Raw genomic sequence first — 12,566 nt, 5'->3', positions numbered from 1 at the left:
GGTCTATTGCCTTTCCTCCATTTACCAGTGAATGATATGCAAGCTGTAACCTCACTTTGACTTCCATTTCCTTTCTTTGGAGTCTAATCTTGTCCCATCAACGGCTCCAGCTGTGCCCTTTACCCCCTGAGAGGTTTGCGCTGTTGATAAAGGGGCTGGTGGCGTTAATAGGAGGCCAGCCTGCCTGCAGGATCACTGGCACAAAATCATTGCTCCCTGCTCTTTAAAAGCTTTGGTGTGTAAATGGACCAAAGTGTCTGAGATGATGCATGGCTCCCCATGCCAGGCCGTCGAGCCTGATAATGATGTTGCTGTGTTGGCAAGCAGAGCAGCCCGGCCGTGCTAAATGGTTGGACACGGGGTGTCAGAGGCTGACCAACAGGGGCCACACTGTATCTGGACCCCTATTTAATGAAGCCATGAAGCTATCAAGGCACTATTTTCTGGCAGATAAGATTTCATGTGTTGTACGCTGAGTTTAGCTGGCCCTGCAGAATGTAATATAAGCTGCTGAAGTACAGCCCAGATGGTGTGAACACATCACTCTCTCCTATATTGTGACAGTATACTGTAAAGCCTTGAAGGGGAAGAAAATAAAGGGAAGCAATCAGTGGGTTCAATTTAATTGAAGTATTGTTTTTTGCTGCTATTCTTGGTTTTAAATTGGACAGCTGCATGATTTTATTAGGTTCTAAAATGTGCTGCACTGAAAGCTCTGAAAGCTCTGAAGCTGCAGTGAAAATAAACATTTAAGCACCATGCGACAGAGCTTGTGGGGTGCCAAGAACATCTGATGTTTAATGACTGAGCAGCAGTGTTAAAATATCCTCTTTTATCCTCAGAATATAGCAGCACAATAGATCACGGCGCACTTGCACAATGGGGAACATATTGTGCCTGACATATCATACATGTTGGTGCATTTATTGACTAAACAAACAGTATTTCACCTTTAATGCTGTGTCACAGACGCTGTATTCTTTGTGTTTCAGCTCAGTCGTTCAAAGAGTTCTCCCAGCTGTTGAACACGATGGAGGAGGAAAGAAGACGCTTGGTAAGAACGCAGTTTTTATATATATATTCTTTTCCTTTATTTTAGTTTGTGAACAGGAAATAAGAGAGAAAAGAACACAATCCCTCATTTCCTGTAACAGGATAACCATTTTACCAGAAATTGGTTTGTGTAGTCATATTTGTATTTATTTGGACCAGTGTCATCTGGTGAGGAGAATTGAATCTGCTTGGTTCTGGCCTTTTTTCTTCCACCAAAGCAAACAGAGCAGGATTCTGGGTAAACACAGCAGGCACCTTAATCAGCTCAGGAAGGGCTGAGGTGCTCTTTGGAAACACAATGAGGCTGGAATTACCCCAAAACTCCTGACTGTGTTACAAAGTCACAGTATCAGAGGAAAATCAGAGAAATCAGATCGTACACAGTAAATTTCAGACATGGAATACTTTGTGCTTTGTTAGTGTGAGCTCTTTATTTCAGATTGATTTAATATTTTCAACTCTGAGTGACTCTACCTTCCTTTGACTTCTTTTGACTTTTCGACTCAGCAGCTTTAATAGTTCACCAGACTCCCTCAGCTGTATAACTGTGTAAAAAAAGAACCAGGATCTGCACTTAGCATTTGTTTTGTCAAAGTAGGCTCTTTAGTGGGTGGTACTGAAGGTGCCTCAAGGCAGGAATTACCTTAGACCACATACTTGAGCTGTGCATCTGATTTTCCCAGTCTGATATGCAAATGAGTTCAGCAGCAGGTTTGCAGTCATCGACTTTGTAACTAACTGAGACATTTTCATTAGGACTCCGTTCCCCGTGAAGAAGCAGAGTAAAAACTTTTTATAGACACTTTTTCAGTCGAAGGGGGCGAGTGTGCGATGCAGAAAAGATTAACTTTGGAATCAAACTTTAAATGGCGAGCTCAAATGGGACTTTCAGGACAAACACAAACGTGAAAGCTTTTTTTTTCTGAGACTATTAGAAAGCCATTACAGTTAAAACACAGCTTCATCTTCTAGGTGTTAACTTCCAAACGTAAAGTGACTCAGCATGAGCGTTTTCCTCCTGACATTCAGAGCGCAGCCACGTTTTATGATGGACGCAGTTGCCCTTTTGAAGATGTGGGTCACCTCTGTGCAGCCCGTGTAGCTTTATGAGATATCGTGTCATGCTAATCAATTTGACAAGCAGAAAGTCACTGATCATAAATTCATATTCCCTGCAGAGTTGGTGATGCATCATTTTCCCCAAAGCGCAGATTCACGTATGTGAGTTAATTGCTGTGTAAAATGCATGGTCTATAACACCTGTGTCAGGCTGGACCAGTGAAATCTGGCTAATTCAGAAGGTTGCAGAGCTTGAAAACACAAGTTGTGTAATTTTTAGAGCTGTCGCTTTAGCGCGTTAATTAGATTAATTAATTACACTGCAAATTAATGCGTCATATAAATTAACACTATTAACTCATTGGCTGCCAGCCGTATTCAGAGCATCTTAACGATCTTTCAAGACCCACATTATATTGTTCTCTATGACAATGTTAACACCATAACTTCCTAAGAAGAGTGGACTGTCTTCTTTTGTGTCTCTCTTCCTGTTTTTGTTCCAAAAAACAGACAAAACATACTTTTTTTGATTGCGTTCATCTTGGGTGCTCCATCCTTTGATCCTCTCCATGATCTCCATCATCTTTTCGTACGACCGTGCCGCTCTTTCTCTCTGAACTACCGCGACACATCTTCAGTTGGAGCGTGAGCTGCCTGAACTTTTCTGACTTCTGGCATCTTGCTATGCCTCTATCATCTCTCATCTTCTCCTCATATCCATGCTGATCTCTCATCCAAAGAGCACACTGCTCTCACCCACAGTACTTAACGACAGGATTTTGATTGACTAGTGCCATAAGACCCTGCCTCCCCCCTGCTGAAAAACATAATTTACTTCTCTAGATGCAATAAACGGTTGCACAACATCACTGGCATGAAACACTGACATTTTGATTTTGGCCAGTTAAAAGTAATGTGACAAACCTTGTCTTCTTTGTGTTTTTATTCGATTAGTCCTCTACTACAATTTTGTAATGTCCCATAATTCAGATTCTTTATTCTGGGACCTTAAGCAGATATGAGATTAAAAAACAATTAATTAGATTGATTAATTACAAATCCTGTAATTAATTTGATTATTTTTTAATCACCTGATAGCGCTAATAATTTTTATCTATTTGATAGTTTCTTTTGCTAATAACTTGGGTTAGGACAGCTTTTTGGTTTCACAGCATGAACTACAGCTGACCGTGCAAAACTGTGGCGCATCAAGGTCGCTGACAAGTGAAGGAATTTTTCTCACATTTAATCTGCATTTCCAATCAGTGTTGAAAAAAAAATGCAGTAAATTGTAGCACAAAAATAGCTCAGTTTGTTTTATGACAGAGACAAGTTCTCATGGAGACGCACCGGATGTGCACACAAATAGAAAGCTGACACTTTGTTATTGCTAGGATTTTATGAAAGTGGTGATATTAAACAGTCAGCTCAAGTTATGAGAGCTGAAGTTCTCTTGAGAAACTCAACAGTTTGCACAAAATGTCTTTATCATGCGATTTTCCATCCAGTGTTTTGTGCTTTGCTTAGTGTACCTGTTCAGTTCCTTGACTGCTCAGGTCAGCCACAGGACAGTGCTGTCTCTGCTTGTCCTCTACAGCACAATATTTCGTGTCACAGACATACTTTGATCCACAAAGTAGTAGTATTAGAATTTAGTCACTTCTGTGTCTTAAAGCAGCAAAACAACACACAGCAGAGGAATAAACATTTCCATTGGGCTGTTGTTGGTGATTTTTCCTTTTCCCTGGTCTAAAAACAGGATGTGACAGACTCAGAAAATAAACTCAGAGTGACACAGGGCTGGTTGGCTCTCACTGCCTCAGCGCCTCAAACTCGGCGCTGACATATGGTTGTGACTTTGTCTCTCTCCTGCAGTGGTGGTCATTTGATGGCTGTCAAGGAGGATCAGAGCAGATTTGAACACTCCAGGTTACCTGGTCCACAAAATAGTCCTTTTTGTACTTTGAAGAAAGTGTACAGAACTCCAAGTCAGAGCTACGAGATGTGGTATTTGATTCAGATGTGATAAATCTAACAAGTTTAAACTCCTCCACAGCACACACGGCTCCTCTCTGTAGTGCTCCAAGAATATCAAACTATCGTTGCTCACTTCAGACGAGAAAGTGACCTATTTATAATCTTTGCTTCCTCCTATATCTGAAACTGTAAACTGCTAACGACTCACTTCACTTTGAGTGTAAAGCTGTAAGTGACATTTCCTAATGAGCTCCTGTAGGTGCTGTGATAATTTCAGAGCTTCTTCTACAGAAATACACTGTGTCCAGGATGTACATCTGGTTCAGTGAGAAGATCACCTGACACGTGGCTTACACCTCCTTCATGCCTCAATTTCCAGAATTGAGTTAAACCTCTATCAGTTTAAAGATAAGAAAACCTTCCCGGGAGAGCTGTTCTGCCTAAGTTTTGTGAAACAAAATTAAAAACAACTTTATCAATTCAGAGATTTTCCTCTGAAAAGATTTCCTGCACTTCCCGGCAGCTATTTGTCAAACATAGCTGCAAAAGGCTGCCAATTAAAATCTTCATATCATCTCATAATGTTTTATGGTCTTTTATAGTTTGTTTCCAATCCGTGTTTCTTTTCTTTTGTAAATAAATAAACCAAATCTCTATAATCTCATGGAGTAACTTGGTTTATTTGAAATATCCTGAACATTAGACACGGATATAATATAACACAAATACAGGGTTTGGATTGAATTCACATTCTCCAAAAACTGAAAGTGCATTTACATAACTCATGTTGATGAAAAATTCATAACTGAGCTTTGCAGAGAGTCAGCAGTCACCTTCCTGTTTGTTATCTATACCCTGTAATTTTCAGTTATTGAAGAGCTATGATTAGCAGTGCGTACAAAACATGTTTATCTTTTCAGAACCCAGAGTGTGAGCTCAGCTTTGGCCTGTTTTGTCTTTCCAAGATGTGATGAGTTCATTTTAAAGTCTCAGTTCATCACATTTGGTATGATTAGCAGACCAAGTGTTGATGAGAGCTCTGATTAAGTTGATAAAGTCGGATATTTGGCCAGAAAGTCAGCACAAAATTAACAAAAGGACATTAAATGAGATGAGATAGTGTAGTTATCAACACATTGCAAGAGTATATCATTTCCTCTGGTTGTCAATAATCAAATCGATGATTTAGATGAAAATACTTTATACTGTGTTCAAGAGCACAGGCCAGGGTGATAACCTGTTTTGTGCTAAAACAAGTAACTTTTTTCTTTCTGCAGCTTTTAAATAATTTGTTTTTTCAGTCACTGTGCTAAGGTTATTGGGTAATATCAAACTAAGGTTGTGTCCAAAATCATTCACTCATTCCCTAATCACTACTCACTATATGGTGAATTAGATGTAGTGGGCTATACAGTCCGCTACATCAGCTAAATTAAAACAACATTTCGGACACTACTCACTCACCCGCCAGCAGCTGACAGTGACATAATTACTCTTGTGTCGCTCATGGACCGCTGAGGATTTATAGATATTATTTTTCTTAAACACTGCAAAACAGTATTTATTTCAGTGATAACTAATGTTATACTCAAAGTATTTTCCGCAGCAGCCAAATATAATAGAATCATTTAATACACATTATTTATAAAAATAATGAACCATATATTTGCACAGCAACTTATGCTGTGTTTGAGAATTACAAGGTCCAGTGAATGCATCACCCATGATGAACGGTTCAGCGGCTAACATCCGTGTTGTTGGTTTCTCTGCTCGAAGTTGTGAGACATGTTCGTCTAAAAGTTAAACAGAGAGCTTAGTGTCATTCTCTGGCAGTTTTTAATGATTTTTCATGTTATCAGTAATCACTAATCATGTAATCAGCCATTCCTTCTGATTGAACCGCAATGCATGATGGTATATATTGCTAATATAGTGAGCATCGCCTATACACTACTTTTCAAAATGCATTGTGGGATACATTGAGTGGACTATATAGTGAATGACCATGCTCACTCAGATTTTGGACAGCACTACAAAATGGCAAATTCGCTATATAGTGCACTATATAGCGAATATGGACTGCTTTCGGGTGCAGCCTAAGTGTTTGGACTCCACAGTGAAGATAATGAAAATTGCTTATGGCTGCCTCTGCTCAACTTTGTCCACATTGTGTTTAGTTTATTCAACAAAGATACAGCTGAGCTAAAAAAAATCACAACACTAAATATATAGGGTGCGCATTGGCAAGAACCTCATGATACGATAATATCACGATATCACAATATTGTGATATATTGGGATATTGTACACAGTTAACTATTTGATTAAAAACAAATTTTCTATTCTATTGTGTTTGAAATAAAGGAAGGTAGATGCAGTATGCAGTACAAACACTTACCTGAAAAACATAAAGTGCATCAAGTTTGTCACATAAACTACTGTGACATTACTCTAATGTTGCAAAAAAAAAAAAATTGGTGGAAGACGTGATCAGTTGGTGAAACTGATAAATGTCACTTAGTGTTACCAATGTTACTCATAAAAAATCTAGTATCGCACAAAACATGACTATGACAATTATTTAACCAGTCTACTACACTGTAAAAATTAAACTTCAAATGATTTCAAACTAAGTGACCCAAGAATAGAGAGAAAACATTGATGTTTACAGCATCAAAACCCACAAAATCTAGCCTAGGAATATACTACTTTGAATATCCTTTGAGATTATATTCATCATACAGTTATGAGCTCACAGAGCGAAGTGGCACTTCAGCGCCACCTACTGTAGTGGAGGTGCAGAAAATGTGACTCAACTCACCAAAAATGTGATTTTTCTTATTTCAACAAAAATCAATATTAGAAGTTGAAATATCAATATTTTATCACAGGTCAAAGTATCGCAATATATTGCCGAATCAATGTTTTTCACATATATACTAAATATGAAGGATACAAATTAGTTCAAGTGAAGATATAATCTATTTTTGTCCTTCACTAAAGACAGCTTCATTTTTAGATCTACGGCTTCTCTCATCAAAGGAGAAAGGTTGATTCACACAAATGGCAACAAATGTAAGTTCTGACATTAAACTGATCATGCCCCTAGTTAATACAATACAAGAGCTCAATTCAGCATTCAGTTCTGTGGCAGCCATCTTGGTTGTTTACAAAAATGCTTCCATGATGCACGGCTGTCACTTTTTGTGTTTACCAATATGGCCCCTTGTCAGAAAACTGTTCTGATTGGTCCAACCTGAATCAGGCTGAATCTGTCTGGGTGGGAGGAGAACCAGATGTTACTGCCAAGCCAAATTTGACAAGAGCTCATAGATCTAACTGCTGCCCAGGCTGTCTTTGTTCTTATCATGGAAATTCTATATGAAAAGAGAAAAAATAAAAAAGTAAAACTTAAAGTTTTGGATCATATTAAGAGTATTTTAAACAGCTGATGTAATTGTAAATGTTAGTTTCTTGTTTTAAACCGTCTATGTGTGCTGGTGTCGGGCTGGTTTTCATTTGCTGTTGAGCTACAAAGATACAAAATCAGGGATGACAGCGCACAAATTAGAATGTGGAGCTGATGTGTTTGATTGTCAGGAGGAGAAGAGCCAAGCACATTCAGCTGCCTGTCATTGCCTTAAATCATTTCCAGTGTCAAATTATGAAATGCAAAACGCTTATTTGTTTGAGCTCTTTGCACCGAGCAGCTTTTATTCGATAATTCACTAACTGTCACACATGGGAAAGCAATAAGGAAATTCTTAAAATATTTTCCAGATCAGCGCTGTCTTGCTGTGTGCATCTGGAGGTGCAGATGACCAGAGGCTTTCAGTCTCCTCTCTTGGTAATATCAAAGCCGGCCTCAATTAGCACACCTCAAACCAACACGTGTTCACCAAATGCATGAAATCTTTCCCAATCATGGAAGTATACTCTCCTCAAAACATGAAATAGTGTGGATTATATCAGTTGAGACCAGACTCTGTGTTGTTCTGTAGACTCAACGGCTGCCAGATGGTGTGTTTGTTTGTCGGGTTTGTTACTGCTAATAGTGTAAGGCACACAGATGTGGTAGTCACAGCTGAGTGTTGGTAAAAAAGGAGCTTGTCACATACAGGCTGAGTGGGTGTAAACTTTCAGTGACAGATCCTGGACCCCCACTATACAGCGTTTCACATCCGGATTAAATGTAGGAAGTAGAAACAGAAGATACAGACTGATAAGAGTCTTTAAAAACCTGACAGTTCAAAGCTTATGGAGAGGAAAACTGCATGTCTCCACTAAACCCACCGTCCTTTGTGGAATGTTAACCATGCATACTGTAAATCAAAGGTGCCCGGGCTGCTGGGGGTAGACTCTTACCACTAGACCAATTTCTGCCGGCCTTGTCGAGCATGAAGTGTTTTATTGTCTGTTGGTTTGGCAGGTGGCCAGGCCTGAAATCTTTTGCTTGTGCACTTTGTGATTGGCTCACCAGCTACTCGAGTGTGTTATTCCACGGGAAGTCTTCCCAAATGCTATCTTTTGAAAAAGATTTGTGCTGTAATTCCCCTGCTGATAACCCTGCAGCAGTGTGGAAAGAGGGAAAACGGTTTAGGTTCTGCATGGGTTGAGGAGGTTCAGCACGGCTGAGCGTGGATGGCATTTAGGGTCGGAAGGGCAGCACCCTGAAGTTGTGCCTTTTGGGCTGATGAGCATAAACCTCCTGGAAGGGAGCCTTTTATGGCAAAGGTGGAAAACAGAGTGGGTTCCTCTTGTTGGCATCAGGTATTGCATCTTCTCTGAAGTATATGACATGAATGAACGAATTAAGAACATGAGAGGCCTCCGGACAGTGGGTGATGGTGGAAACAGAGGCTGTTTTCCATACCGCCTACTACACTAGCAGTGCCTACTAATTCGGCTGAAATTCATTCTATAGTAGGTAGGGCTGGCATGATATGCTATTCTCACAATTTAATTCTAGTGCAATTTTTGGGGTGCCGATTAGATTTAAATTAAGATTCTTCAATATTCACAATTTTTGCGATTTTTAGTTTGTTTTTTTAACACCAGACCATGTGAAAAAGTTAAATAATGATGATAATGTCTACAGACTGTATCAGGAGCTGTATTTTTTCCATAAAATGCATGTCACATGAGTCAGAGAGGAACATCCCCTCTCTGCTGGAGAAAAGTGGTAACTTTTTCTAATCCTGTTTATAAACAGAGACTGAAATGAAGAATTTGAATGTACAAAAAAAATGACAAAGAACCCTGATTTTGATATTGCCAAACAAAAAATCCCAATAGATCATATAACATTTTTTTTCCCACTGCTAGTAGAAGGTAGTATACCAAAACTTGCAAAATCTGCAGTTTGCCAAACATCCCAGTCGTCCTACTGATCTAGGAAAGTTTCTCAAGAGTGCAACGGTGTCTATGGAGGTGGAAGGTTTTGGTGAATTAACGCCATTTACTGGACTGAGTCAGCATTACAACTACAAAACAACAACACTAACATTAGACGGTCCGTGAGATAGAAATGAAATGAAGCAAAAGAAACACAAGCAAATATTGTTACTTTCAGTTATAAAAGGGGCGTTTCCTTCTACAAATTCTTTAAAGCCCAAATAAACCTTATAAAGAATTAACTTTTTAAAGTCATACCTGGATTATACTGAAAGTTTTTTTTTTCATCAACTGTTAAAATAAAAAAATAAAAAAAATAAAATATTTTTTTGAAATAAACAATACTTTTGGTGTAAGATTTCAACTCAAATATGCTGTTTCTGCTATGATATTACTGACAAAATAACACAAAATGTCAATATCTACCTAAAGTTTGTGTCATGCATTTATAATAAAGGTTAAGTAAAATCTATCACCTGAAGCTCCATTTTCCAAAACTGAAAACCAGAGTACTATAGTACAAAACAGACCCAACAGAACAATCATACTACATACTACATGTAAAAGCAGTAGACAGTATATAGTAGGTGGTTTGGAAAACAGCCAGTCTTTGTCCCAGAAAAAAACACTTCCTATTCTGGCCACAGGGGTCACTGCAGTCAAGGCCAAACCGATAGTCCTCTCAGAGGCTTTAGTTCAGTTTATCCTGAAAAAAGGGCAAAAGAACTCACAAAAATACACTTTTTGACACAGTTATCGATTAATAAAAGAGAGAAAAGGAAAATTATAGCTCATATGCACATGACGTGATTGATGAATGACCAAACAGAACCATGATTGAGCCCACTGCCAATCTTAGAACCATTGAATTTGCATCAACAGTGTGTCAGACAAGTCGCCCAGCACCTGTTATCCTGTCAGAGGGAAACCTGAACAATTGTAGCCACAAATAGATCAAATGAATGTCAGCATTAACAATTAAACTTAGCTTTTAAGGAGGGAAACAGCAGGACACAAAACTTACATTTTCTCTGAGTTCTGTCTACTCCTTTTGAAATGAGATGTTGTGTCAGTCAGCAAGTCGCCATGTTTTTCCTCAAGAAAAAGCAATTAGTACATTTTCAAAATTGCTCCAATATTGTGCACATGTCTTCCATGACAGATGGAAATAAGAGAAACTGGACTGGCAATGTTGGTGTTAGAAGCTCTTGAGGCACAAGATCCAACAATATAAGTTTCAATATAAAAAAATCAGTGAAAGCCTGACAAGCTGTCCGTTCTCTGGAGCTATCTCTTAAATCTTTGACAGCTTGGTGATATTCAACAAGCTGGAGCATCCTCATTTTCCTCTCAAAGACACATCTGATGATTCAGTGCTCAATATGACCAGTCCTTCCGTGTTAATGGTCTGCCATGCTTTGTGCTTATTCATTAAGACTCTTCCTTTGGTGTACATTTTGTTGAACAGCCTTAAAATGATCCACTTTTTTCCTCTGCTACGAAACTGGAACGGAATGGTGTAAAGTTTTTCTTGTGTGGGGTAAAACATATGCTGCTGCTGTTTTCTCAGGATTTAACAGTACAGTAACTCCGCTCCGTGGGTAAGTTGTGTGTCGGCCTGCTAACTGAGGAATGTGCTGTTGACCCTGAAACTACAGTCTGAAATAAAAGCAGTCATTGTTCTGCTACACCCACGGTGGCTGTTTAATGAAAGTCTGAAAGTATTGGGAACAGACAGTATCAAACCTTTGAGCCGTGCACCACACGGCTAAAGCTAACCTCAGCCAGCGTGAGTCAAAGGTATTGGTATTTGAATCTTTCTTTAGCTCTGTCCTGTATGAATGCTGAAACATAAAACTGCACCACAGGCTGATTTTTCCACAGATACGATAATACAACCTGGGTACAGCTTATAATGCAGGCTGACAGACTCTCAAAGGAACTGTAAAACAAGAGATTCCTGATAATGATCAAACAAAGAGGAAAAAACACCTTCAACCTCACCGATTGTCTGTCAAACTCAGATAACTTTAACAAGACGTACCACATTGACTCGGAGCATATCAGATGAATCTCCAGATCGCATGTTGGCAGAGTCAAACACACCTCACAGGAGCTGATGATTGTCTCTGTTTTAAAGCCTGTCGGTGCTGCAGTGATTCCTCCTCCTCTCTCTGCTTTGTGCTTGTTATGTGTCACTTATAGCAAACACTATAGCAAGGTCACAGATTCCTTTCAAATTAACTGTTTTTTCAGTTGATGTGAACATTGAGGCTGCACACAGGTGTTAAAGCGGAAAAGAGTGGAAAGCAAAGCAGTCGTTTAGACAGACACAAGAAGAGAATTGGCTGACATAATGTATTTCCTGTCGCTGTCTGCGCTAAAAGGAGACTGGATCCCACAGAGCCAGACGGGCTGAAATACCTCTCCCAGGTGGGAATTTTTATGCTGCGATATATCAACTTGAAGGTTCAGCGACACGCATTAATTAATACATGAAATATGGTGCTTAAATATCTATGTAACTTCAGCTGACAAATTATCGGGCTCACTCACCGTCCTTGGTAAACTCCGCCTGCCAGCTTTGCAAACGCACAGACGTTGAGCTGCATATTTTAAGGATCTGATCAAGTTTTTTTGATGAAGACAGCCTAACCGGTGTTGTAAATGTATAGTTTCTGTTCCTGCATTGGGATTGCTGCAGGGATACAGCTGCACATTTGCAGCAGCTCTCCTCATAAAACCTGGCTGACTCATGCACCTGAGTGACAGCAGATCTTCTTGTTTTGACACACAGGTATCATAAGTAAATAATAACGCTATTTTTATGTTGCTGTCACTCCCAGCTGATTCTGATGTGTCTCAATTCTGGTGTGCCAGAGTCCAAGTTTGACTGTAAGACAAAATAATGGAAGAAATGATTTTTTTTATTTGTTCTCAGAAGAAAATAATAAGTTTTACAATAGCTAAAGGTAAAGCTAAAGGTAAAGTAATATGTGATCTAAATGCATGAGTCATCTTGTATCAGTGTATGAGGATTCAGTCTAACAGTAAAATCAAAAAACACGGTTTGAATATGATAA

At 39.1% G+C, this 12,566-nt stretch overlaps 1 protein-coding gene across 2 annotated transcripts in view; it reads left to right on the top strand.

Annotated features, from left to right (window-relative positions):
* The window catches only part of arhgap42b (Rho GTPase activating protein 42b), a 92,396-nt gene that overhangs the window by 30,918 nt on the left and 48,912 nt on the right, over nucleotides 1-12,566 (top strand). For both annotated transcript variants that reach the window (XM_074680072.1, XM_074680071.1), the window contains exon 3: nucleotides 993-1,054. In XM_074680072.1, coding sequence (XP_074536173.1) covers nucleotides 993-1,054 — 62 coding nt within the window. The remainder of the gene's footprint in view (nucleotides 1-992; nucleotides 1,055-12,566) is intronic.

This window comes from Halichoeres trimaculatus, unplaced genomic scaffold, assembly GCF_033239565.1.
Source record: "Halichoeres trimaculatus isolate MK-OKI-2021-1 unplaced genomic scaffold, fHalTri1.1 fHalTri1_scaffold_9, whole genome shotgun sequence".
Lineage (NCBI taxonomy): Eukaryota > Metazoa > Chordata > Actinopteri > Labriformes > Labridae > Halichoeres > Halichoeres trimaculatus.
Note: the sequence above shows the minus strand (reverse complement) of the source record. Positions and strands in the feature narration are given on the sequence as shown.